This window comes from Eubalaena glacialis, chromosome 10, assembly GCF_028564815.1.
Source record: "Eubalaena glacialis isolate mEubGla1 chromosome 10, mEubGla1.1.hap2.+ XY, whole genome shotgun sequence".
NCBI lineage: Eukaryota > Metazoa > Chordata > Mammalia > Artiodactyla > Balaenidae > Eubalaena > Eubalaena glacialis.
This window is the reverse complement of record NC_083725.1, coordinates 41,948,083-41,967,570: the sequence shown is the minus strand read 5'-3', so window position 1 is coordinate 41,967,570 and position 19,488 is coordinate 41,948,083. Positions and strand designations below refer to the sequence as shown.

Below are 19,488 nucleotides of genomic sequence, written 5' to 3'. Positions count from 1 at the left end.
GCCATGGATCTGCCTGAGGTGCAAAGTTAAGATTTTCTCATGTCTTTTCTTTTTTTTTTTTAAAGATTTTTAATTTTCTTTATTTATTTATGGCTGTGTTGGGTCTTCGTTTCTGTGTGAGGGCTTTCTCTAGTTGCGGCAAGTGAGGGCCACTCTTCATCACGGTGCACAGGCCTCTCACTATCACGGCCTCTCTTGTTGCGGAGCACAGGCTCCAGACACGCAGGCTCAGTAATTGTGGCTCACGGGCCTAGTTGCTCCGCAGCATGTGGGATCTTCCCAGACCAGGGCTCGAACCCATGTCCCGTGCAATGGCAGGCAGATTCTCAACCACTGCGCCACCAGGGAAGCCCTCTCATGTCTTTTTTGAGCCTGCACCTTCTCCGGGGCATGTCTGGTAACTTTCTAATTTTCCCTAGATATACAGTTGCTTTTGAATTTCCTAGTCTTCTTTCTGACCCCCAATAGGGAAAAAAGACGAAAATGAGGGAGAAAAAAATTACTGATCCTTTAAAGCAGCTGGAAGTCACTTTGGCAGGAGTGGGAGGGACTTGCAGTGATGGGAGGAATTGCAACCACAATGGCTGTTGACTTTTTGTCTGCACCTGTGTGATCAGAAGCAGCAATCAGTGATAAGATGTCAGATCTCTAGTATTTGGAGGACACCCTCACTCCCACAGCTGTGTGCAAGCTGTGTACAGGCTGCTCCAGGAGCATGTGCACAGCTCCCTGCCATGGGGCTGAGGTGGGTAGCTACCAATATACTAAGAGCTGAAATTGACCAATATTGACTGTAATTTACTGTCCAAGCCTTCCCCTGGAAGTTTCAGGCCTTCAATAGACTCCACAGTTCCAAACGAGTTGCATCAAACAGAGTTTGCCAATGCAGTTTTTTGTCTAGGTGGGGAGATACATTTCTGATGCTTCCTACTCCACCATCTTCCCAGAATCCTCCTCTGTGTTTCTTTGTAAAGTTGTGTTTTCTTTTTCATAATTTCTAGGGCATCAATCCAATTACATTTTAATGTATAGCTTGATCTTATGTCTTTTAGCAGTGTTTGAATGATTTACTAATTTGGACACAACCTAAATGAGAGGTTTCTGTGAGTGAACCTTTCATTGTATTTCAGGAATAATTTTTCTTTACACAGAAACATATTCAGTTTCATCAAGGAGCTGCCAATCTAGTGGATATTGTCATAATTCATCAGAAGATTATAATTCAGTGAGATAAAAGATGACTGTGAGGGGTACCTGTTTGATACCATGGAAAATCATAAGAGGGGCAGCTAGGCAGGTGTAGGGGAGTGTGAGGTCAAGTGGAGGTCTTTTGGGCATGGAAATGTCAAGGCTGAGGTGTGAAAAACTGTAGGATTGCCAGGTGAAGAAAAGGCGATGCCTATATATATATATATATATATATATATATATATATATATATATTTTGTATCTTCTTTGAGTGCTGTAAGCTAGGGTTGTTTCCCTTGTAGAGCCTCAGTGAGTGATTCTGATGGCACACATTTGCCTTCATATCCTTGTTTTTCCTGATCAAATTGATAGGTAAATTTAGTCAAGAGTGAAACCTTAGTTGATCATTGAATTCTAGATCTTAAGTCCTGCTTTATGAAGTGAGAGAATTAAAACAAAGGATAGCGCATAGCCAAGAGAAGATAAGGAAGCCCAAGGCTTCCTTACTGTCTGTTAGAACATAGCCAGGATCAAAACAGAACTTCAGACACAGTTCAATACTCTTTTCATTACATATCATTATTTTTACATTATCAGCAATGGCAATGACAACAAAGTAAGAGAAGCTTTGGTTAGCTTCACACTGGGCTGGCACAGTCTACACCACTTCAGTCACTTTGATCTGATCTTTGTTCTGTATTGTTGATGTCCATTTTTCTGGAAGGTTTCATGGCAAAAATGGTAGATGATGCTAGTGAAGGGAGGAAGAAGATGCCTATGTTATACTGTTTCTCTTAATTGTTGGACTTGTTTGCTTTGGTATTAGCTTAGTTGAAAAGGAGATTTATTGGAAGGACATGAGACTGCCTATGGAATCCAAAACACTATTGAACAACAAGGCCTTGGGAAGTGAAAGCACTACAGAATTTCTGAGATCTTTAGCCACAGAAATTTATGGATCTTTCCTATAGAATCTCACCAGTAACAAGGCTCAGCTCAGAAATCCCAGTCTCTGGGTCTCTCTGTTCATTGTTTTTGGTGAGTTTGTGGGATCCATGTGCATAGTGACTTTCTTTGTTTGGAATTATATCCTCAAGGTTAAACAGTGCCTGGAACATGGTAAACACTCAATAAATATTATTGAATAAATAAGTGAGTGGAATCACAGTCCCCCCGGAGAAGGTACCTAAAGGGCCTTACCTGAGGTGGGTGTCTGCCCTTGTTCCAGACACCTGTGGCAGGAGGTGGGATAGTACACACTTGCCACCCGAGGTCCACTGTGGGTCAGCGGCACTTCTCAGAGAATAAGGACTGTCAGGGGAAGTGGTCAACATCCTGAAGGTGACTGTTATTTGTGTTTACCCCTAAAAAGACTGACAAGAAATCAACAGTTCTGGAAAAGTGACATTTAAAATAAAGGAAGATTACTGTACAAAGTTTTGTGTCTTTTCACATACTACATCTAAACTTCGTATTCCAATTAACACATTTCAGTGAATTAAAATGTCATCTATTGTAGGATGAAACCACCTCTTTGTGTACTATGAAAAAACAAAAGATGTTCAAGAAGCAGACTCTAACAGGGGATCCTGACTTAAATCTGGGAGACCAAATGGCTGGTCTTTCAGTGCAAGGATAAAAGAGAAATAAACCTGTAACACCAACAATGCAGCAAGGGCACATGGCTGCCTCAGTCATAGTACTGAGAGGAAAAAGACATACTTCCTGAATATGTGGTCTCCAAGCTGGTACTCCTACAGATTTGCTAACTGAATTCACATGAACAGTGTGGTCTGAACAACCCCAAGCAAATGATGTAATATAAAGTGATCTCAGGTTGATAGGGCTCCATGTGATTGGCAGAAGCAAACCCAAATCTTCTCCTGGAGAATTGCCAGCCCCAGCTGCAAGATGTCATCTTATTTTTAACAATGTTAATATGTAAACACGTATGTTTTACAATATGTGAAATTGGCAATGTGCTCCAACTTCCTACATTTTTACATTGTCATGATTGATCAAATTTACATTTCATCCTGTAACCATAGTTAACTCCCATTTCCACCTGAGACATCTTCATATATCCCAGGCTAAGTCTGATATGTTTCACCTATCAGCTGTATTAGGTCGTCAGAAATTTATTGAAATTCCTTGTCTATGGATAGACCTCCTCCACCTATTCTGTTTTATTGCCCTACTACCACTTAAATGGAAACTCAGAGGGGAGTGAAGACAAATTCATGTGCTCAGCCCTCTATCTTAAACTGGAGTTTGACATTAAAATTAGAAAAGATAACAATAAAAATAATTGACAGAATACAAACAAGTTTTGTGAACTTCTATAAATATACATCATCTTGGCTTTGGCATACAGTTGGTTTTATTCCTTAAAATATGACAGTCCTTTCCTCAAATAAGTGTCAAAAACAGACAAAGCCACATTAGTCATTTATTGGTTTTCCTTTCCCATGGGGTGGCACAGGATTACCGGATGGTAGGGATGAAAAAAAGGTAAAAAGGGACATTGAGTATAATGCAGCGAAATAGGAATTTATTTTCTTTAGCTCCATGGATCTCAACTGGGGGCTATTTTGCCCCTCAGGGGTCATTTGGCAATGTCTGAAGACATCTTTGGTTTCCACGACTGAGGATGTTTTACTGGCATCTAGTGGGGAGAGGCTAGGGGATGCTGCTGAGCATCCTACAATGCACAGAATAGCCTCTAACAAAGAATTATTCAGTTGAACATGCTAATAGTGCTAAGGGTAAGAACACTTACACTTGTACAACAATGTGAATATACTTAAGACTGAACTATATACTTAAAAATGGTTAAGATGATAAATTTTATGTTATGTGTATTTTACCACAATTAAAAAAAAAAAAAGAACATGGGTCCTTATTTTCTAGGCAAAATTTCTCTTTAGAAGTCAGCTTTATGGTTTTTGGACAGGAATAAGAAAATTCAACTTCTATGCTCAGTTAGAGCTTAACTTCCTAGAGTTAAGATTGGAGTATGTGGTGAGATATATAACAGAGCCCATATATCAGATACCATAGGAGAGCCGTTCAAGCTACTGTGTCAGGGATTTGCAAGCAACAGACATAAACTGACTCTTGCTAACATAAGCAAAAGACAAAATTTATTAGAAGGCAATGCAGTCAGCTGCAAAACCTGGAAGAGACGCCCTGTACCTAAGCTGTTTGTAGGACAGGACCCAAGGCAGCTTCAGAGATTTATCTGAGTGCAGGAATGAATAGGCAGTGTCTCCAAAAGCCACTAGCAGGGTGAATCAGTGTCTGGTGTTTTCAGAGGGAGTGTCTGATAGGCCAAACTTGGGTCCTGTACTCCCTTCTCAGCCCTGGCAGCATGTGGCATACTAAGTTATGTCTCACTAAGATAATACACAAAGGGGAAAGACTGTCCCTGTCCCCAAAAGTAGGGTGAAGGGATGCTGGGCAGGTAAAAACAATTAATATCCATTTCAGCTACAAGATAGATATTGCCTTCTGCTGCCCAAACCAAAATGCAAACAGGCAAACAAACAAACAAAATGCTTTAATCACAGGACACATTTGTTTATTGCAAAATTTATGGAAATTTAACCTCTCTTGGTCTGTTTTATCATCTACAAAATGAGGAACTTAAATTTAATGACTTCTTCTTTTTCATTTTTATTATAGACCTATTCCCTTATGTTTTAAGAGAGTCTTTGAATATATACCTCATTTTGCCTAGGTTGTAGATTCCCCCCTCATTTTATCTGTCCCTGGAATGGCTTCCTAATGGTTTTGGTGGTATTTCTGAGTTTTGGATTATTGATCCATTTTGGGTGAAAAAAATCCTTAAATGAAATTTAAAAAAATGAATACATCTTCTCACAGTGCTTATGTGTGGCATAATTTGTATCAGTAAGAAAGTAAATTACAATTATTTATCCCTCTATTTGTAGAGAAAACCATGCATGGGTGTAGGGAGTGTGGAGGAGGAACGGCTGAAATGGAAAAGCCTTTGCCAGCTCTGTGTCCTGCTAAAGGGTTAAGCCCCACATAGAGAGTGTTTTTCCCACAGAAACACAGTAGCGAGTCTCTGTGCACCAAGAGGGAGAGCTACTTGAACCTCAGGAAATGAGTTTCTGAGGGAAGTCAGAAGGACTGGGGTTTAGAGATTTGAGGATTAGGGAGAGATGTGGTAGGAGGTTGGAGCCTGCAGAGGTAGGTGGCCAGTGGGAAATTCCTGATGCTGGGATGGGTAAAGGATTTGAAGGGTGAGGATAATATCCAATTTGAGTTTAGTTCAATTTCATTGTCCTTGTGCAGTGTAAAATCTCACCGTTGATGCAAATCTTCAGCAGTGTCAACAATCTCACAAAAGCCTTGTAGGACTGGTTTGGAGAAAGTAAAAGAGAAGAGGGTGAGATTGATATTTGGATTGTGATGGGGCAGAGGAAAGGGAACAGAGAACAGCTGTGGTAGGAGAGATGCTATGAAGTCAGTTCAGGGGCAGGAACTTAGTGCCAGAAGGGACTATGAGAATATAAATCTCTGGGAATTCACACACATTTTGTGGGAAGATTTGGACTTCCCAGAATACTCAGAGTGAGAGATTGGACCAAAGGATTGGGGGAACTTAAGGTACCTTTGGGTTACACTATCTTGGTTTATACTATACTGTACTATACTATACTATACTATACCTTACCCAACTGGTGATAGGGTGAGGTGCAGCTGAAGACCCAAAATAATGTGGTGGGGTTATTTAATTCTTTTTTCTGGTCTTAGTCTGATTTCATTGTATAGCATATCTTCTCTTGCCACGGAAACAGTACTTCCAAATAGAAATCATTTTACCATGGAATAAAAATTTTATTTATCTATGTATTTAACATTTATTGACATCCACCAAGTGCATGTTGCTTGAGGAGAGTCATAGATGAGTAAGACATAGTAATGTCATAAAAGGGTTTATCCCCGGAGGGGGAGAGAGATGTACAAAAACCAACCACAGTACAAGGATGGAGGCAGCAAGGGGTAAATGGAGTGCAGCAACAGTGTTCTTTAATTCTGGTTGGGAACAACTATATAGAATCCAATGAATGAATGTGTGTTCTCCCTGAAGTTTCTAATTTTTTCTTGAATCATTTCTCTTTCCTGTGAAGAGACAAAATAAGAACATTCTGACAATGTATAAAACATATTAAAAAATCCTAAGACTATAAAAACACAAGAAATGTCACAGTATGTACAGTCCATCATTCACCCAACCCAGTTTCTGTGCCTGGGACAACGGTTCTGAAGAACAACCTCCAAAGGCTAAAAAGGCAACCCTGTATGGAGTGTGGTCCCTGGGTGGTCAGATATCTTTGCACCCTGTCTTTTCACTCTGTCATTTTACCAGCCATGTGATCTTGGGTAAGTTATTACTTAGCCTCTCTTCATGTTAGATTACCAGCCTGTAAAATGAGGACAGTAACAATTCATTGGATTGTTGAATTAAATAAGCTATTGCACGTGAAATGCCTGGTACACTATAAAAACTTGATACATTTTAGCTATTATTTTTATTATTCTGAAAGGAACATTGGGAATTTTATATCCATGAGTTTAATCACGTTCTTTTGAATTTATATTTTCTGCTCACATCACTTCTTGTATTATTGAACTGCCTACATTAAAAACCTGTGTAATTAAATCTTACTTTCATTTGTCCAGAAGCTACCTCTTTCCAACTTTGACTAGAGGCACTTCACTGTCTAATACTTAAGAATTTAATGCACTAATCCATCTTCTTTATGTTAAATCTAATCAGTCTGCCAAAGAACATTTTTCAGGCCCTTTCTAATTTTCTTAGGTTCAAAGATAGTTATACATGCCGTAGAGTATTCTGTAAGTTCCGTAGTTTTATATAAGGGAAGGTAATATTTTCTGTTTTGTTGGTGTTGACTTTACCAACAATTGTCAGTGTTTTGTGAACTTTTTTGGACAGCAGCAGCTCGTTAAGTCAGAACTTTGTGGTACAGTTAATGGTATTTTCCAAAATGTGTTCTCTGAAATGCTATTCTGAGAGGGCTCAATGGGTGTGCCAAAAAAAGGATTATAATTTGGGAAGCACTGAGTTAAATGACAGTTTGTTAGATCCTTTTTAACATCCTGTGCACCTTAAGTACAGTAGGTAGTGGTTTTTGAACTTGTTTCTCCAAAGCATCTTTTTTTGGGGAATTGTCTGGTAGGACCAGTGTTCTGGGAACACAATTTGGGAGATGCTGATCGATAGTAAGTTATAGGTTCAACTGATAGCTTAAATCCATTATCCTACAGGAGTAATTTCCCCCTGAGGACATTACATTATTTATTATGTGGAAGCACTTTCATTGCTCTTCTGAACATTCAGAGACTCTTACGTTATCTTTTTGCCGTATATTCTTATCATCCTTGTATTTTGCCGGAAAGGTTTAATTATATCTGTGTACTTAAAGATATCATTCCGTATGTATTTTCTTTTCCAAATTGCTTTTAGAAGCATACTAAGTAGTGATAGGCTGAAATATGAAGTAGAATGTGAAATCATGCAGCCCTGGCTTGGAATCTTTGTTCAAGAACTCAGCAGCCTCTTGTCCTTGGATGATTTATTTAGCTTCTTTGATTCTTATTATTCTCATCTTTATCTAGAGACATGGCTTTTTATCCTTGTCCTTTGAGTCCTTTCTCACATTACTCTTTCTAACTTGATCAAGCAAATACAAATCAGTTTATTCTTTTAAATTGAATTTGGAACTTGATTAAAACAAAAAAGTGTAGATTGGGACATGGTATATTCATACCCGTCATGACCAGCAATTATAAGAAGTCACTGTCTATGGTTAACCCCTTTCCCTATGCATATATACAGGCAGGAAAAATTGGGTAACTTTTAAGCACCTAGGGCCAAACCCCTCGGAGTGGGAAGCTACGGGGGAAGGTGTTATGTTCCTCTGTCCGTCCCTATGGGGGAGGCTCCCCTAAAGTATTTGAACCGAGCAAAAAAGAAGAGTGAGTGGCAGCTTAAAAAAAACGCTTGAGAGTGTCATTTTCATGATTTCACCAAATGATACTGTATTACTGAAAACTTAAAATCGATATCCTCATAATATAAAATAGCATGATTAAATTTCAAGTATCTAATGTCTCAAATTTCTCCCCTCAATAGGCTTTTGGATATAAAAGTTCCAGTGTGTTTTTCCAAGTAAATACCTATTTCCCAGCCTTTCTCATTCAAGCCTACCCAAAGGAGGCAATGTCTTAAGGAGACATTGGAAATACGGAAATCATAAATATTACCATATAATTTCTGAATTCCATTGATATCATCCTGTGAAAGTTTGAAATTCTTGGAATCGCCTTCTCCATAAGTTGGATACATCACAGCATTAGGATCAGATGAATGATCCAGACCCAAGGAATGGCCAAGTTCATGAGTTGCCGCATACAGGAAGTTAATTCCTGCAACCAAAGAGACATACAGTAATTGTAAAAAATAACTCTAAAATCAAAATAGATAATAATAAAGATAAAATAACTATAAAATACCTATTTAAATTCTCCATAGTTTGCTTATTTGTTTCCAGGCCTTCACAAAGGTGGAAGGTTTAGAAGAGGAATCAGAATAGTAGTGCTTTCCTCAATACATAAGGCAAATGCTAACAGCCATGAAAGGTGAAATCGACAGTAACACAGTCATAGTAGGGGACTTTAACACCTCACTTTCACCAATGGACAGATCATCCAAAATGAAAATAAATAAGGAAACACAAGCTTTAAATGATACATTAAACAAGATGGACTTAATAAATATTTATAGGACATTCCATCCAAAAAGAGCAGATTACACTTTCTTCTCAAGTGCTCCTGGAACATTCTCTAGGAAAGAACATATCTTGGGTCACAAATCAAGCCTTGGTAAATTTAAGAAAATTGAAATCATATCAAGTATCTTTTCCAACCACAACATTATGAGAGTAGATATCAATTACAGGAAAAAATCTGTAAAAAATACAAACACATGGAGGCTAAACAATACACTACTAAATAACCAAGAGATCACTGAAGAAATCAAAGAGGAAATCAAAAAATACCTAGAAACATGACAATGAAAACACGATGACCCAAAACCTATAGGATGCAGCAAAAGCAGTTCTAAGAGGGAAGTTTATAGCAATACAATCCTACCTCGAGAAACAAGAAACATCTCAAACCAACAACCTAACCTTACATCTAAAGCAATTAGAGAAAGAAGAACAAAAAAACCCCCAAAGTTAGCAGAAGGAAAGAAACCATAAAGATCAGATCAGAAATAAATGAAAAAGAAATAAAGGAAACAATAGCAAAGATCGATAAAACTAAGAGCTGGTTCTTTCAGAGATAAACAAAATTGATAAACCATTAGCCAGACTCATCAAGAAAAAAAGGAAGAAAACTCAAATCAACAGAATTAGAAATGAAAAGGAGAAGCAACAACTGACACTGCAGAAATACAAAGGATCATGAGAGATTACTACAAGCAACTATATGCCAATACAATGGACAACCTGGAAGAAATGGACAACTTCTTAGAAAAGCACAACCTTCTGAGACTGAACCAGGAAGAAATAGAAAATATAAACAGACCAATCACAAGCACTGAAATTGAAACTGTGATTAAAAATCTTCCAACAAGCAAAAGCCCAGGACCAGATGGCTTCACAGGCAAATTCTATCAAACATGTAGAGAAGAGCTAACACCTATCCTTCTCAAACTCTTCCAAAATATAGCAAAGGGAGGAACACTCCTAAACTCATTCTACAAGGCCACCATCACCCTGATACCAAAACCAGACAAAGATGCCAAAAAAAAGAAAACTACAGGCCAATACCACTGATGAACACAGATGCAGAAATCCTCAACACAATACTAGCAAACAGAATCCAACAGCACATTAAAAGGATCATACACCATGATCAAGTGGGGTTTATGCCAGGAATGCAAGGATTCTTCAATATACTCAAATCAATCAATGTGATACACCATATTAACAAACTGAAGAATAAAAACCATATGATCATCTCAATAGATGCAGAAAAAGCTTTTGACAAAATTCAACACCCATTTATGATAAAAACCCTCCAGAAAGTAGTCATAGAGGGAACTTATGTCAACATAATAAAGGGCATATATGACAAACCCACAGCCAACATTGTTCTCAATGGTGAAAAACTGAAACCATTTCCACTAAGATCAGGAACAAGACAAGGTTGCCCACTCTCACCACTATTATTCAGCATAGTTTTGGAAGTTTTAGCCACAGCAATCAGAGAAGAAAAAGAAATAAAAAGAATCCAAATTGGAAAAGAAGAAGTAAAACTGTCACTGTTTGCAGATGACATAATACTATACATAGAGAATCCTAAAGATGCTACTAGAAAACTACTAGTGCTAATCAATGAATTTGGTAAAGTAGCAGGATACAAAATTAATGCACAGAAATCTCTTGCATTCCTATACACTAATGATGAAAAATGTGAAAGAGAAATTGAGGAAACACTCCCATTTACTGCTGCAACAAAAAGAATAAAATATCTAGGAGTAAACCTACCTAAGGAGACAAAAGACTGTATGCAGAAAACTATAAGACCCTTATGAAAGAAATTAAAGAGGATACAAACAGATGGAGGGATATACCATGTTCTTGGATTGGAAGAATCAACATTGTGAAAATGACTATACTACCCAAAGCGATCTACAGATTCAATGCAATCCCTATCAAATTACCAACGACATTTTTAACAGAACTAGAACAAAAAATTTCACAATTTGTATGGAAACACAAAAGACCCCAAATAGCCAAAGCAATATTGAGAAAGAAAAACGGAGCTGGAGAAATCAGGCTCCCTGACTTCAGACTACACTACAAAGCTACAGTAATCAAGACAGTATGGTACTGGCACAAAAACAGAAATATAGACCAATGGAACAGGATAGAAAGCCCAGAGATAAACCCACGCACCTATGGTCACCTTATCTTTGATAAAGGAGGCAAGAATATACAATGGAGAAAAGACAGCCTCTTCAATAAGTGGTGCTGGGAAAACTGGACAGCTACATGTAAAAGAATGAAATTAGAACAATTCATAACACCATACAAAAAATAAACTCCAAATGGATTAAAGACCTAAATATAAGGCCAGACAGTGTAAAACTCTTAGAGGAAAACATAGGCAGAACACTCTATGACATACATCACAGCAAGATCCTTTTTGACCCACCTCCTAGAGGAATGGAAGTACAAACAAAAATAAACAAATGAGACCTAATGAAACTTAAAAGCTTTTGCATAGCAAAGGAAACCATAAACAAGATGAAAAGACAACCCTCAGAATGGGAGAAAATATTTGCAAATGAAGCAACTGACAAAGGATTAATCTCCAAAATATACAAGCAGCTCATGCAGCTCAATATCAAAAAAACAAACAACCCAGTCCAAAAATGGGCAGAAGACCTAAACAGACATTTCCCCAAAGAAGATATACAGATTGCCAACAAACACATGAAAGGATGTTCAACATCACTAATCATTAGAGAAATGCAAATCAAAACTACAATGAGGTATCACCTCACACCAGTCAGAATGGCCATCATCAAAAAATCTACAAACAATAAATGCTGGAGAGGGTGTGCAGAAAAGGGAACCCTCTTGCACTGTTTTTGGGAATGTAAATTGTTACAGCCACTATGGAGAACACTATGGAGGTTCCTTAAACAACTAAAAATAGAACTACCATATGACCCAGCAATCCCACTGCTGGGCATATACCCAGAGAGAGCCATAATTCAAAAAGAGTCATGTACCCAATGTTCACTGCAGCACTATTTACAATAGCGAGGACATGGAAGCAACCTAAGTGTCCATTGACAGATGAATGGGTAAAAAGATGTGGCACTTATATACAATGGAATATTACTCAGCCATAGAAAGAAACGAAATTGAGTTATTTGTAGCGAGGTGGATGGACCTATAGTCTGTCATACAGAATGAAATAAGTCAGAAAGAGAAAAACAAATACCGTATGCTAACACATATATATGGAATCTAAAAAAAAAAAAAAAGGTTCTGAAGAACGTTGGAGTAGGACAGGAATAAAGATGCAGACATAGAGAATGGACTTGAGGACATGGGGAGGGGGAAGGGTAAGCTGGGATGAAGTGAGAGGGTGCCATGGACATATATACACTACCAAATGTAAAATAGATAGCTATTGGGAAGTAGCCACATAGCACAGGGAGATCAGCTCGGTGCTTTGTGACCACCTAGAGGGGTGGGATAGGGAGGGTAGGAGGGAGACACAAGAGGGGGGAGATATGGGGATATATGTATATGTATAGCTGATTCACTTTGTTATACAGCAGAAACTAGCACACCATTGTAAAGCAATTATACTCCAATAAAGATGTTAAAAAAAAACGCAGATGTGGTACATTTATATGATGGAATACTACTCAGCCATAAAAAAGAATGAAATAATGCCATTTGCAGCAACATGGATGGACCTGAGATATACTAAGTGAAATAAGAAAAAGACAAATACCATCTGATATCACTTATATGTGGAATCTAAAATATGACACAAATGAACATATCTATGAAACAAAAACAGACTCACAGACATTGAGAGCAGACTCATGGTTGCCAAGGGGGTGGGGGTGTGGGAGGGAAAGATTGGGAGTTTGGGATTAGCAGATGCAAACCATGATATATAGGATGGATAAACAAACAGGTCCTACTGTAAAGCACAGGGAACTCTCTTCAATATCCTGGGATAAACCATAATGGAAAAGTATATGAAAAAGAATATGTGTATAACTGAATGACTTTGCAGTACAGCAGAAATTAACACAACACTGTAAATCAACTATACTTCAATAAAGTTTAAAAAAAAAAGAATAGTAGTGCTTTAATCTCATCACCTTTTTTATTTTTTAATATAATGTTTTTCTGCCTATTTGCTTCTTATGTAATCACTCAGATAGCAATATTCAGTAGAGGAAAGCAAAGGCTTATAAGTATTGTATAAATACCTGGTTTTGAAATCCAGCTCTGCTACTTACTACCTGGACAACTTTGGACAAATTACTGGGTATTTCTGAGTCTCAGTTCCTCATCTGTTAAATGGAGATAATAATTCCTACCTTGTCGATTTGTCATAATGAGTTTCCCAATATCTGGAAAATAATAATGGCTATTCAATAAATGATAGTGACTTTGAATAGCAGGAGAGAGAAAGTTGGCTTTGAGAAAGCACGACCATAAGGCAGGAACTCCAGGCGATGCTGGGATTTGTTTTTGATTTGTTAAAGTGTATTATGTATGTGCTCTCTCTCCCTCAGACTCATAGAAAGGCTTTGCAAATAAGGGGGAAGGTGTGAGTGTGTGAGTTTGAGTGGCCAGAGTTCCAATTGTAGTGCATTAGATTGAAGGAAGCTGTCTTTAGCTTACCTTGAGTGGGAAGAAGGAAGAGTGAAAAAGGTATGTAAGATGTGAAAGGGAAGCAGTGTCATAATTTTACATAGGTTAGATTTTCACGGCAAGGCATCACTGTAGTGGTGAATTCCCATTGCCAAACACAAGTACTCATTTCACTTTCAGGGCCAGTTAGTAGCCACTTTTTAAAAAGCATTGTCTCCAATTAGGATTATTTATCTAGAGCTTCTCTTCATTAGTTTTCTGTTTTGTCTATGATCTTCTACTTTGTAAAGTGATGAATACAATGGGTTGGGTTATGGTGTGGGTTCTTTCTGGAAAACAGTGAATAATATCAGAACTGTATATACTTCTCAAATATCATAGTCTCTGCTCCTCTTTTTCCTTCAATTAAAAAACTTATTTTGGAGATATATACAAAAGAGCTATAATTTATTGAATTATTAATATATTCCAAGCACTGTGCTAAGCACTGCATAAGCATTATCTCATTTAATTCAAACAGCAATCCTGTGAGGTAGGAATTACTTATAGTCCCATTTCATAGATAAGGAAACTGAGGCTTAGAGAAGTTAAATAACTTGCCCAAAGACACAAAGCGAGTAATTGGTAGAGGTACAGCAAATTGAACCCAACATTGCTTGACTCTGTAGCCTGAGTATCCATCTTCTATATATGGAGCATTATGAGCATATTAAATGCAATAATGCATTTAAAGCACAGAGGTGGCAGTTAGCAAGGGCTCAATAACTATTATTAATTGCTTTCAATTGTCAAATTAAAGATAGTTAAGATATAAAAAGTTCAGGATTTTAAAAAGGATATGTAGTGGAAGAGATATGGGATGCTGTACCTATACTGCTACCATCAGTCCAGCGTTCATCCTCATCAAAGTGAGCATCTCCTCCCAGGCCTGGCCTAGGTGCAAAGGCATGGGCCAGTGTGTTTCCTGGCCCATCAAATGGGTTGGGGTCCCCGTGAGCTGAAAGAAAAAAGGGTAATTGCCTTTAGTGACTAAATTTATCTCCAGTCATTTCATCTTTTAGTTTACAGTACATGATTATTGAGGTTAGAAAGATTAGCCCAAGCAGTCAGCTGCATACACAGAGTGGTTTGGGTGTTTATTTGTCACAGGGACTTTTTCTTTCACAGAACCACTGCTCATCCCTGATAACCACCACATGTTGAAAGCTTACTGATATGGACTTTAAATACATTCACATCCTACTTGTGGCGGCATCTAAGTGTTATATTTGATCATTTTCCTTAGCTGGATGGTGGCAGAGTAGAGAATGAGTTTGAGTACTGGATTCAGCAGGTAATTGCATACCATTTAGTATACGTTTTCTTAAAAACCCAGCTTTTTCTTTGTGGGTGTAGTAGACAGTCTCTTGAAGAACTGTGCTGAAGGTGTCTTAAAATAGATTTTGATAGTGCTTTGATTTGTGATGCAGAGACATTTATTTTCAAATTGGTGTCAGGCCATATCCAGTTTATCCAGTTCTTGAAAAACATAAAGTGCCATGATCAGTGCTTTTCTGTAAGGTTTTCTTCAGTCTTGTTGATATTGTGGTTGAAGCTCAAATTTCGGCTAAATTCACAGCACCCAGGAAGTTTAACATTAAAGCAGGCCAAAAAGAGCAGCATTTTCCTCTAAATTTACACCATGAAACACCAGCAATTAATAGCAGTTCATGTATATGGGTTATATCTCCTTAAGCCCTTTAATATGAAAGTTCTCTATTTTCTACTTTTTACTACATGAAGGGTGTTGGCAATAAGCCACAGGGACTGTTCACTTCTTGGAGACCATTTAAGGCCTTTGGAAGTTGCAACCTCTTCTTGGTTTAATGTTGATGTTAGTTAGATATATTTTAAACTGTCCCATAAATATACATATATATGTATGTCATGATTCATGTTACAAAACAGAGGTTGGCAAACATTTTCTGTAAAGGACCAGATTTGTGGGCTTGAAGACCTCTGTCAGAATTGCTAAAGTCTGCCATTGTAGCCCCAAAGCACTCATAGACAATAGGTAAATGAAGGACCATGGCTGTGTTCTAATAACTATTTACAGATTTGGCTCATGGGCCATAGTTTGCCATCTTGTGCTATAAAAAGTGGTTCTAAGTTAATGGACTAGAAAAAGTGTAAGAACATTGATCTTTAATGAGATCTATCTATCTATCTATCTATCTATCTATCTGTCTATCATCTATCATCTATCTATATCTCTTTAAAGATTTTAAATCCCAGAAAGAGGAGGGCATTGATATAAACAACAAGCAAAATAGCACACAGGATCAGCCTGCAGGAATCTTCCTTACCTCCTCTTGCAAAGCCAATCATGATATCAGCAATTCCCCAACTAACTCTCTTGAAGCTCAGTGGGATCTCTTTGCTCCACACGTTGAAGGCCTTTGCCACTAATTGATTCACTATGACATGTGGTAAGTCTCGAGTATATGACACGATCCTGGTAGAAAACAAGAAAACAATGTTTGACCTTTTAGGAAATAGGCTTTATTGTTTTTGCTAAAATGAGCCAAAGCAAAACTAACCTGTAGGTGACTACTTTGGAAGTCCATTTTGGGCGATCTGGGAATAGGGAATATTCTGCAACATCTGGCACTCCACATCTGGGCTTCCGCATGATTTCTATAGTATGGGAGCTTAATGTTCCAGTTATAGGCAGGCGAAAGAATTTTTGCATCTGCTTGAGTTCGACTTCTAAACTATTGGGGTCCCTTGATCTTGAGTCAGATGGATAAAATCTCTTCAGATAGTCCTATTGGAAAGAGAGTAATTAATCTATAATTCTTGTTTATTGTCTTCTTTTAGCTCAGAAGTCTGCACATCTTTGCCTCTGACTCCTGTGGACCCAAATAATAGTGTGAAGGAAGAATACTTACATAGTAACCAAGTAAAACAAGAGTGCATTAATGAAAAGAAAACTTAATATTGATGATGAAGCACTGCCATTTCATTTCATGAGCAAAAGAGTCCCTCCATTTTTCTTTTATCCCATTAAATGTTTTGAAGAGAAACACACTGTATACTTTATAAAACATAGACTTGTGTGTAGTAGCCAATCAGGAAGAGTGCCCAGTGTGCCCTCAAGGGGCACAGCTGAGACCTCCCCTTGGCAACAGAGACCCTATGGGGAGATCCAAAGTCACCCAGCCCTTTCTAAAAGTCTCTGGAGATCAGGTCCCAGCTGAGGTTAAAGGTCTTAACATTTTAGTCCTGGGAAAGGTTATTATGACATTATTTTGTTTAATATATGTATTCTCCAGGTGAAGAAATCAAAACTCTTAGTAACTAAATGATTTGCCCTGGGGTCACATGTTAAGTTAGTATCAGAACTGGCTCTGAGTTTCTTGACTGCCAGGCCAGTGCTCTTTCCATGGCTAAATCCTTAGTAAAACCCTCTTTGTGAGGCTGCAGGATAAAGCAGGTCTCTCAGGTGTATTCCATGGGCAATTAGGTCCCTGGGAATTTCTTAAAGGACACTAGTGAATGGGTATGAGGATGGCAGTCCAGCAGCCTAAATAGGAAAAAATAGAAAGCAAATGAAATAACAACAACAGCAAAGAACTTTTATTAAGCACTTACTAGTGCCAGGGACTATACCAGGAGCTTTACATTACTTATCTCATTTAAACCTCATAACCACCCTGTGAAGTAAGATATGGCATTATTTTCCTATTTCACATTTGAAGAATCATGGCTCAGAAGAGTGAAATAAGTTGCACGAGGTCACCCCATGAGTAACCAAAGGAGCTGGTATTTGAACTTGTGTTCTGATTCCAAAGCCCATTTCATCAGAAAAATGTATAGTGTTATATAATGTGTGATAATATCGTTGAAATGATTTAAACATTGGCTCACTCATTTGCAATCTAATTTGGAGTAGGTGGTAATGGTTACTTGTCTGAGAATCGCTTAGGAGTATGCACTTTATGTAAGTAACCTTAGCAATATTGTGCTCTGTCTTCCTGTTACCAATGACTGTATTTCATTCACTACAACAAACACTTACTGTTCACCTATGACAATTAGCAATTAATCCCTGATTTAAAAACAAATAGCTCATTTTTTCCCTTCCAGAGCTACAGGCTTTACAAAGACACCCTTTGAAAGAAATCTCTCTGCATCCTTAAGATGAATTTTCCTGCCTTCCTTTAAACTTAGAGAACCTCCCTCTGGTTTATTGGCAACCTGCACCATGGGTAAAGGGACTCAATACTCTTGCAAGTGTACTCCTTCTGCAGAGTCCGTTAGGTGGACCCATATGAAATTGCTCTTTTGGAGGAAAGAAAACCTGTCAAATATCACTAATTTCATATGGTTCAGTCCAATGTATTACATGGACTTTTAAAAAGTCAAAGTTAGTGTGAAATAAAACACAACTTTTCTTATGCTTAAAGCTTAAATTTATAAACAATACTTAGGAGTAGATGTCCCATTATTTTACCAGGTAATAATTACTTACAATTATTAGGCTACTTATTAAGTAGTATATTGGAAAGAACATGATTTTTGAACCAGAACTTGTCCTTGACTCTTATCTCTACAATTAGCAAGTATGTGAATTAACCTTACTTTGGTTTCTTCTTTTTCCCAGGATAGAGCTAAGGATTCAATGACACAATGTATATGAAGTACTTTATAATCTGTAATTTTTACATACATGTTAGTTGGTATTGTTACCACTTCCTTTATTCGCTAGAATAATCCTGTGAGGTATAAAACACAGTATTATTATCTCTATTAGATATATGAGAAAACAAAGTCAGAAGTTCATGCCTTGCCCATCATCACTGGCTTGTCAGTGGGAGGACTGCAACTTATACCCTCATTTTTTCTTTTCAAGTCTCTCCATCACAAGCAGTCCTCATAGTAAGAGGCAACACTTTGCTCTTTATGAGAAAAATCTCAAGTTACAATAAATAATAGTAGCAATAAGGACTTCAACTTATTGAATATGTCTCAGGTACTCTGTTAAGTGCTTCACAACACCCCCATTTGGTTGATATCATCATATTATCCAACTTCCAAATTAGAAAACTGAAGCTCAGAGAAGTTTAATAACATTCCTGTGTTCATCTACACAATTGAGCGGAGGAGTTGGAACTTGAATCTACTTTGGGCAGGCTCCAAAGCTTGCTCCTAACAGCTACTTGATTAAAACATATATTACCTATATAATCAGAAAAATTATTAAAATTGAAAAACATACTTCCTAATGCTGATGGTGAGCCTGTGGAGGCCCAGGTGAGTGGGCCAGTGACATACCTGAGCTTGTTCCCACGGCGGCTCACTCATGCCTCCTGCCTTCCGGGGAAGCTGCAGGGCCAGGGTGCCAGGCAGCACACTCACAGCGTACAGCACAGCCAGCACAGCCAGCTGCATAGCTGCTGTCCAGAGATGATTGCTCTCGGACCTACGGTTGGTTTGGTGTTTTCTGCCAGAGGCTGGAGAAATTTATATAGCTTCTCAGACTTGAATGTGGAAATAGGTGACGCATTTGAGTGTTTTCTTTCTTTTTAGTGTCTACAGAACTTTGAAAGTGTGTATTATCTTTTATTAATGACAATGAGGAAGTATTACGTTCTTATTGGCAAGAAGCACACAAAGTGTTTGTCTTTCAAAAGATTTTTCTCCCACCTGTCTTCTGTATAAATTTGACCCATGAAAATTTAAATTTAACACATTTTATTTGCCAGAATCAAATTGCTACTTAGACATGTCTTCTCAGTTTAAAAATTTGGGGAACATTATTCAGGACATATTTTATCTTAAC

General features: G+C 37.8%; 1 protein-coding gene across 1 annotated transcript; it reads right to left on the bottom strand.

The window, feature by feature from the left end:
• Positions 1-6,090: 6,090 nt before the first annotated feature.
• MMP7 (matrix metallopeptidase 7) lies at positions 6,091-19,130 on the bottom strand. Its single transcript, XM_061202640.1, has 6 exons — positions 18,981-19,130; positions 16,244-16,470; positions 16,010-16,158; positions 14,533-14,661; positions 8,506-8,667; positions 6,091-6,339 (listed from the first exon to the last, which is right to left on the bottom strand). The coding sequence occupies exons 1-6, from the start codon at positions 19,095-19,097 to the stop codon at positions 6,311-6,313; spliced, it is 813 nt and encodes a 270-aa protein (XP_061058623.1). The 5' UTR covers positions 19,098-19,130; the 3' UTR covers positions 6,091-6,310.
• Between the last annotated feature and the right edge of the window lie 358 nt (positions 19,131-19,488).

Bases quoted from the DNA above. Each gene is read 5' to 3' on its own strand.
- MMP7 (XM_061202640.1), bottom strand. From the start codon at position 19,097: ATGCAGCTGGCTGTGCTGGCTGTGCTGTACGCTGTGAGTGTGCTGCCT. The intron at 16,159-16,243 runs GTTAGTTTTGCT...GTTTTCTACCAG, and splicing joins TCCAAAGTAGTCACCTACAG to GATCGTGTCATATACTCGAG. The intron at 8,668-14,532 runs GTACAGCATCCC...CTTTGGTTGCAG, and splicing joins GACTGATGGTAGCAGTATAG to GAATTAACTTCCTGTATGCG.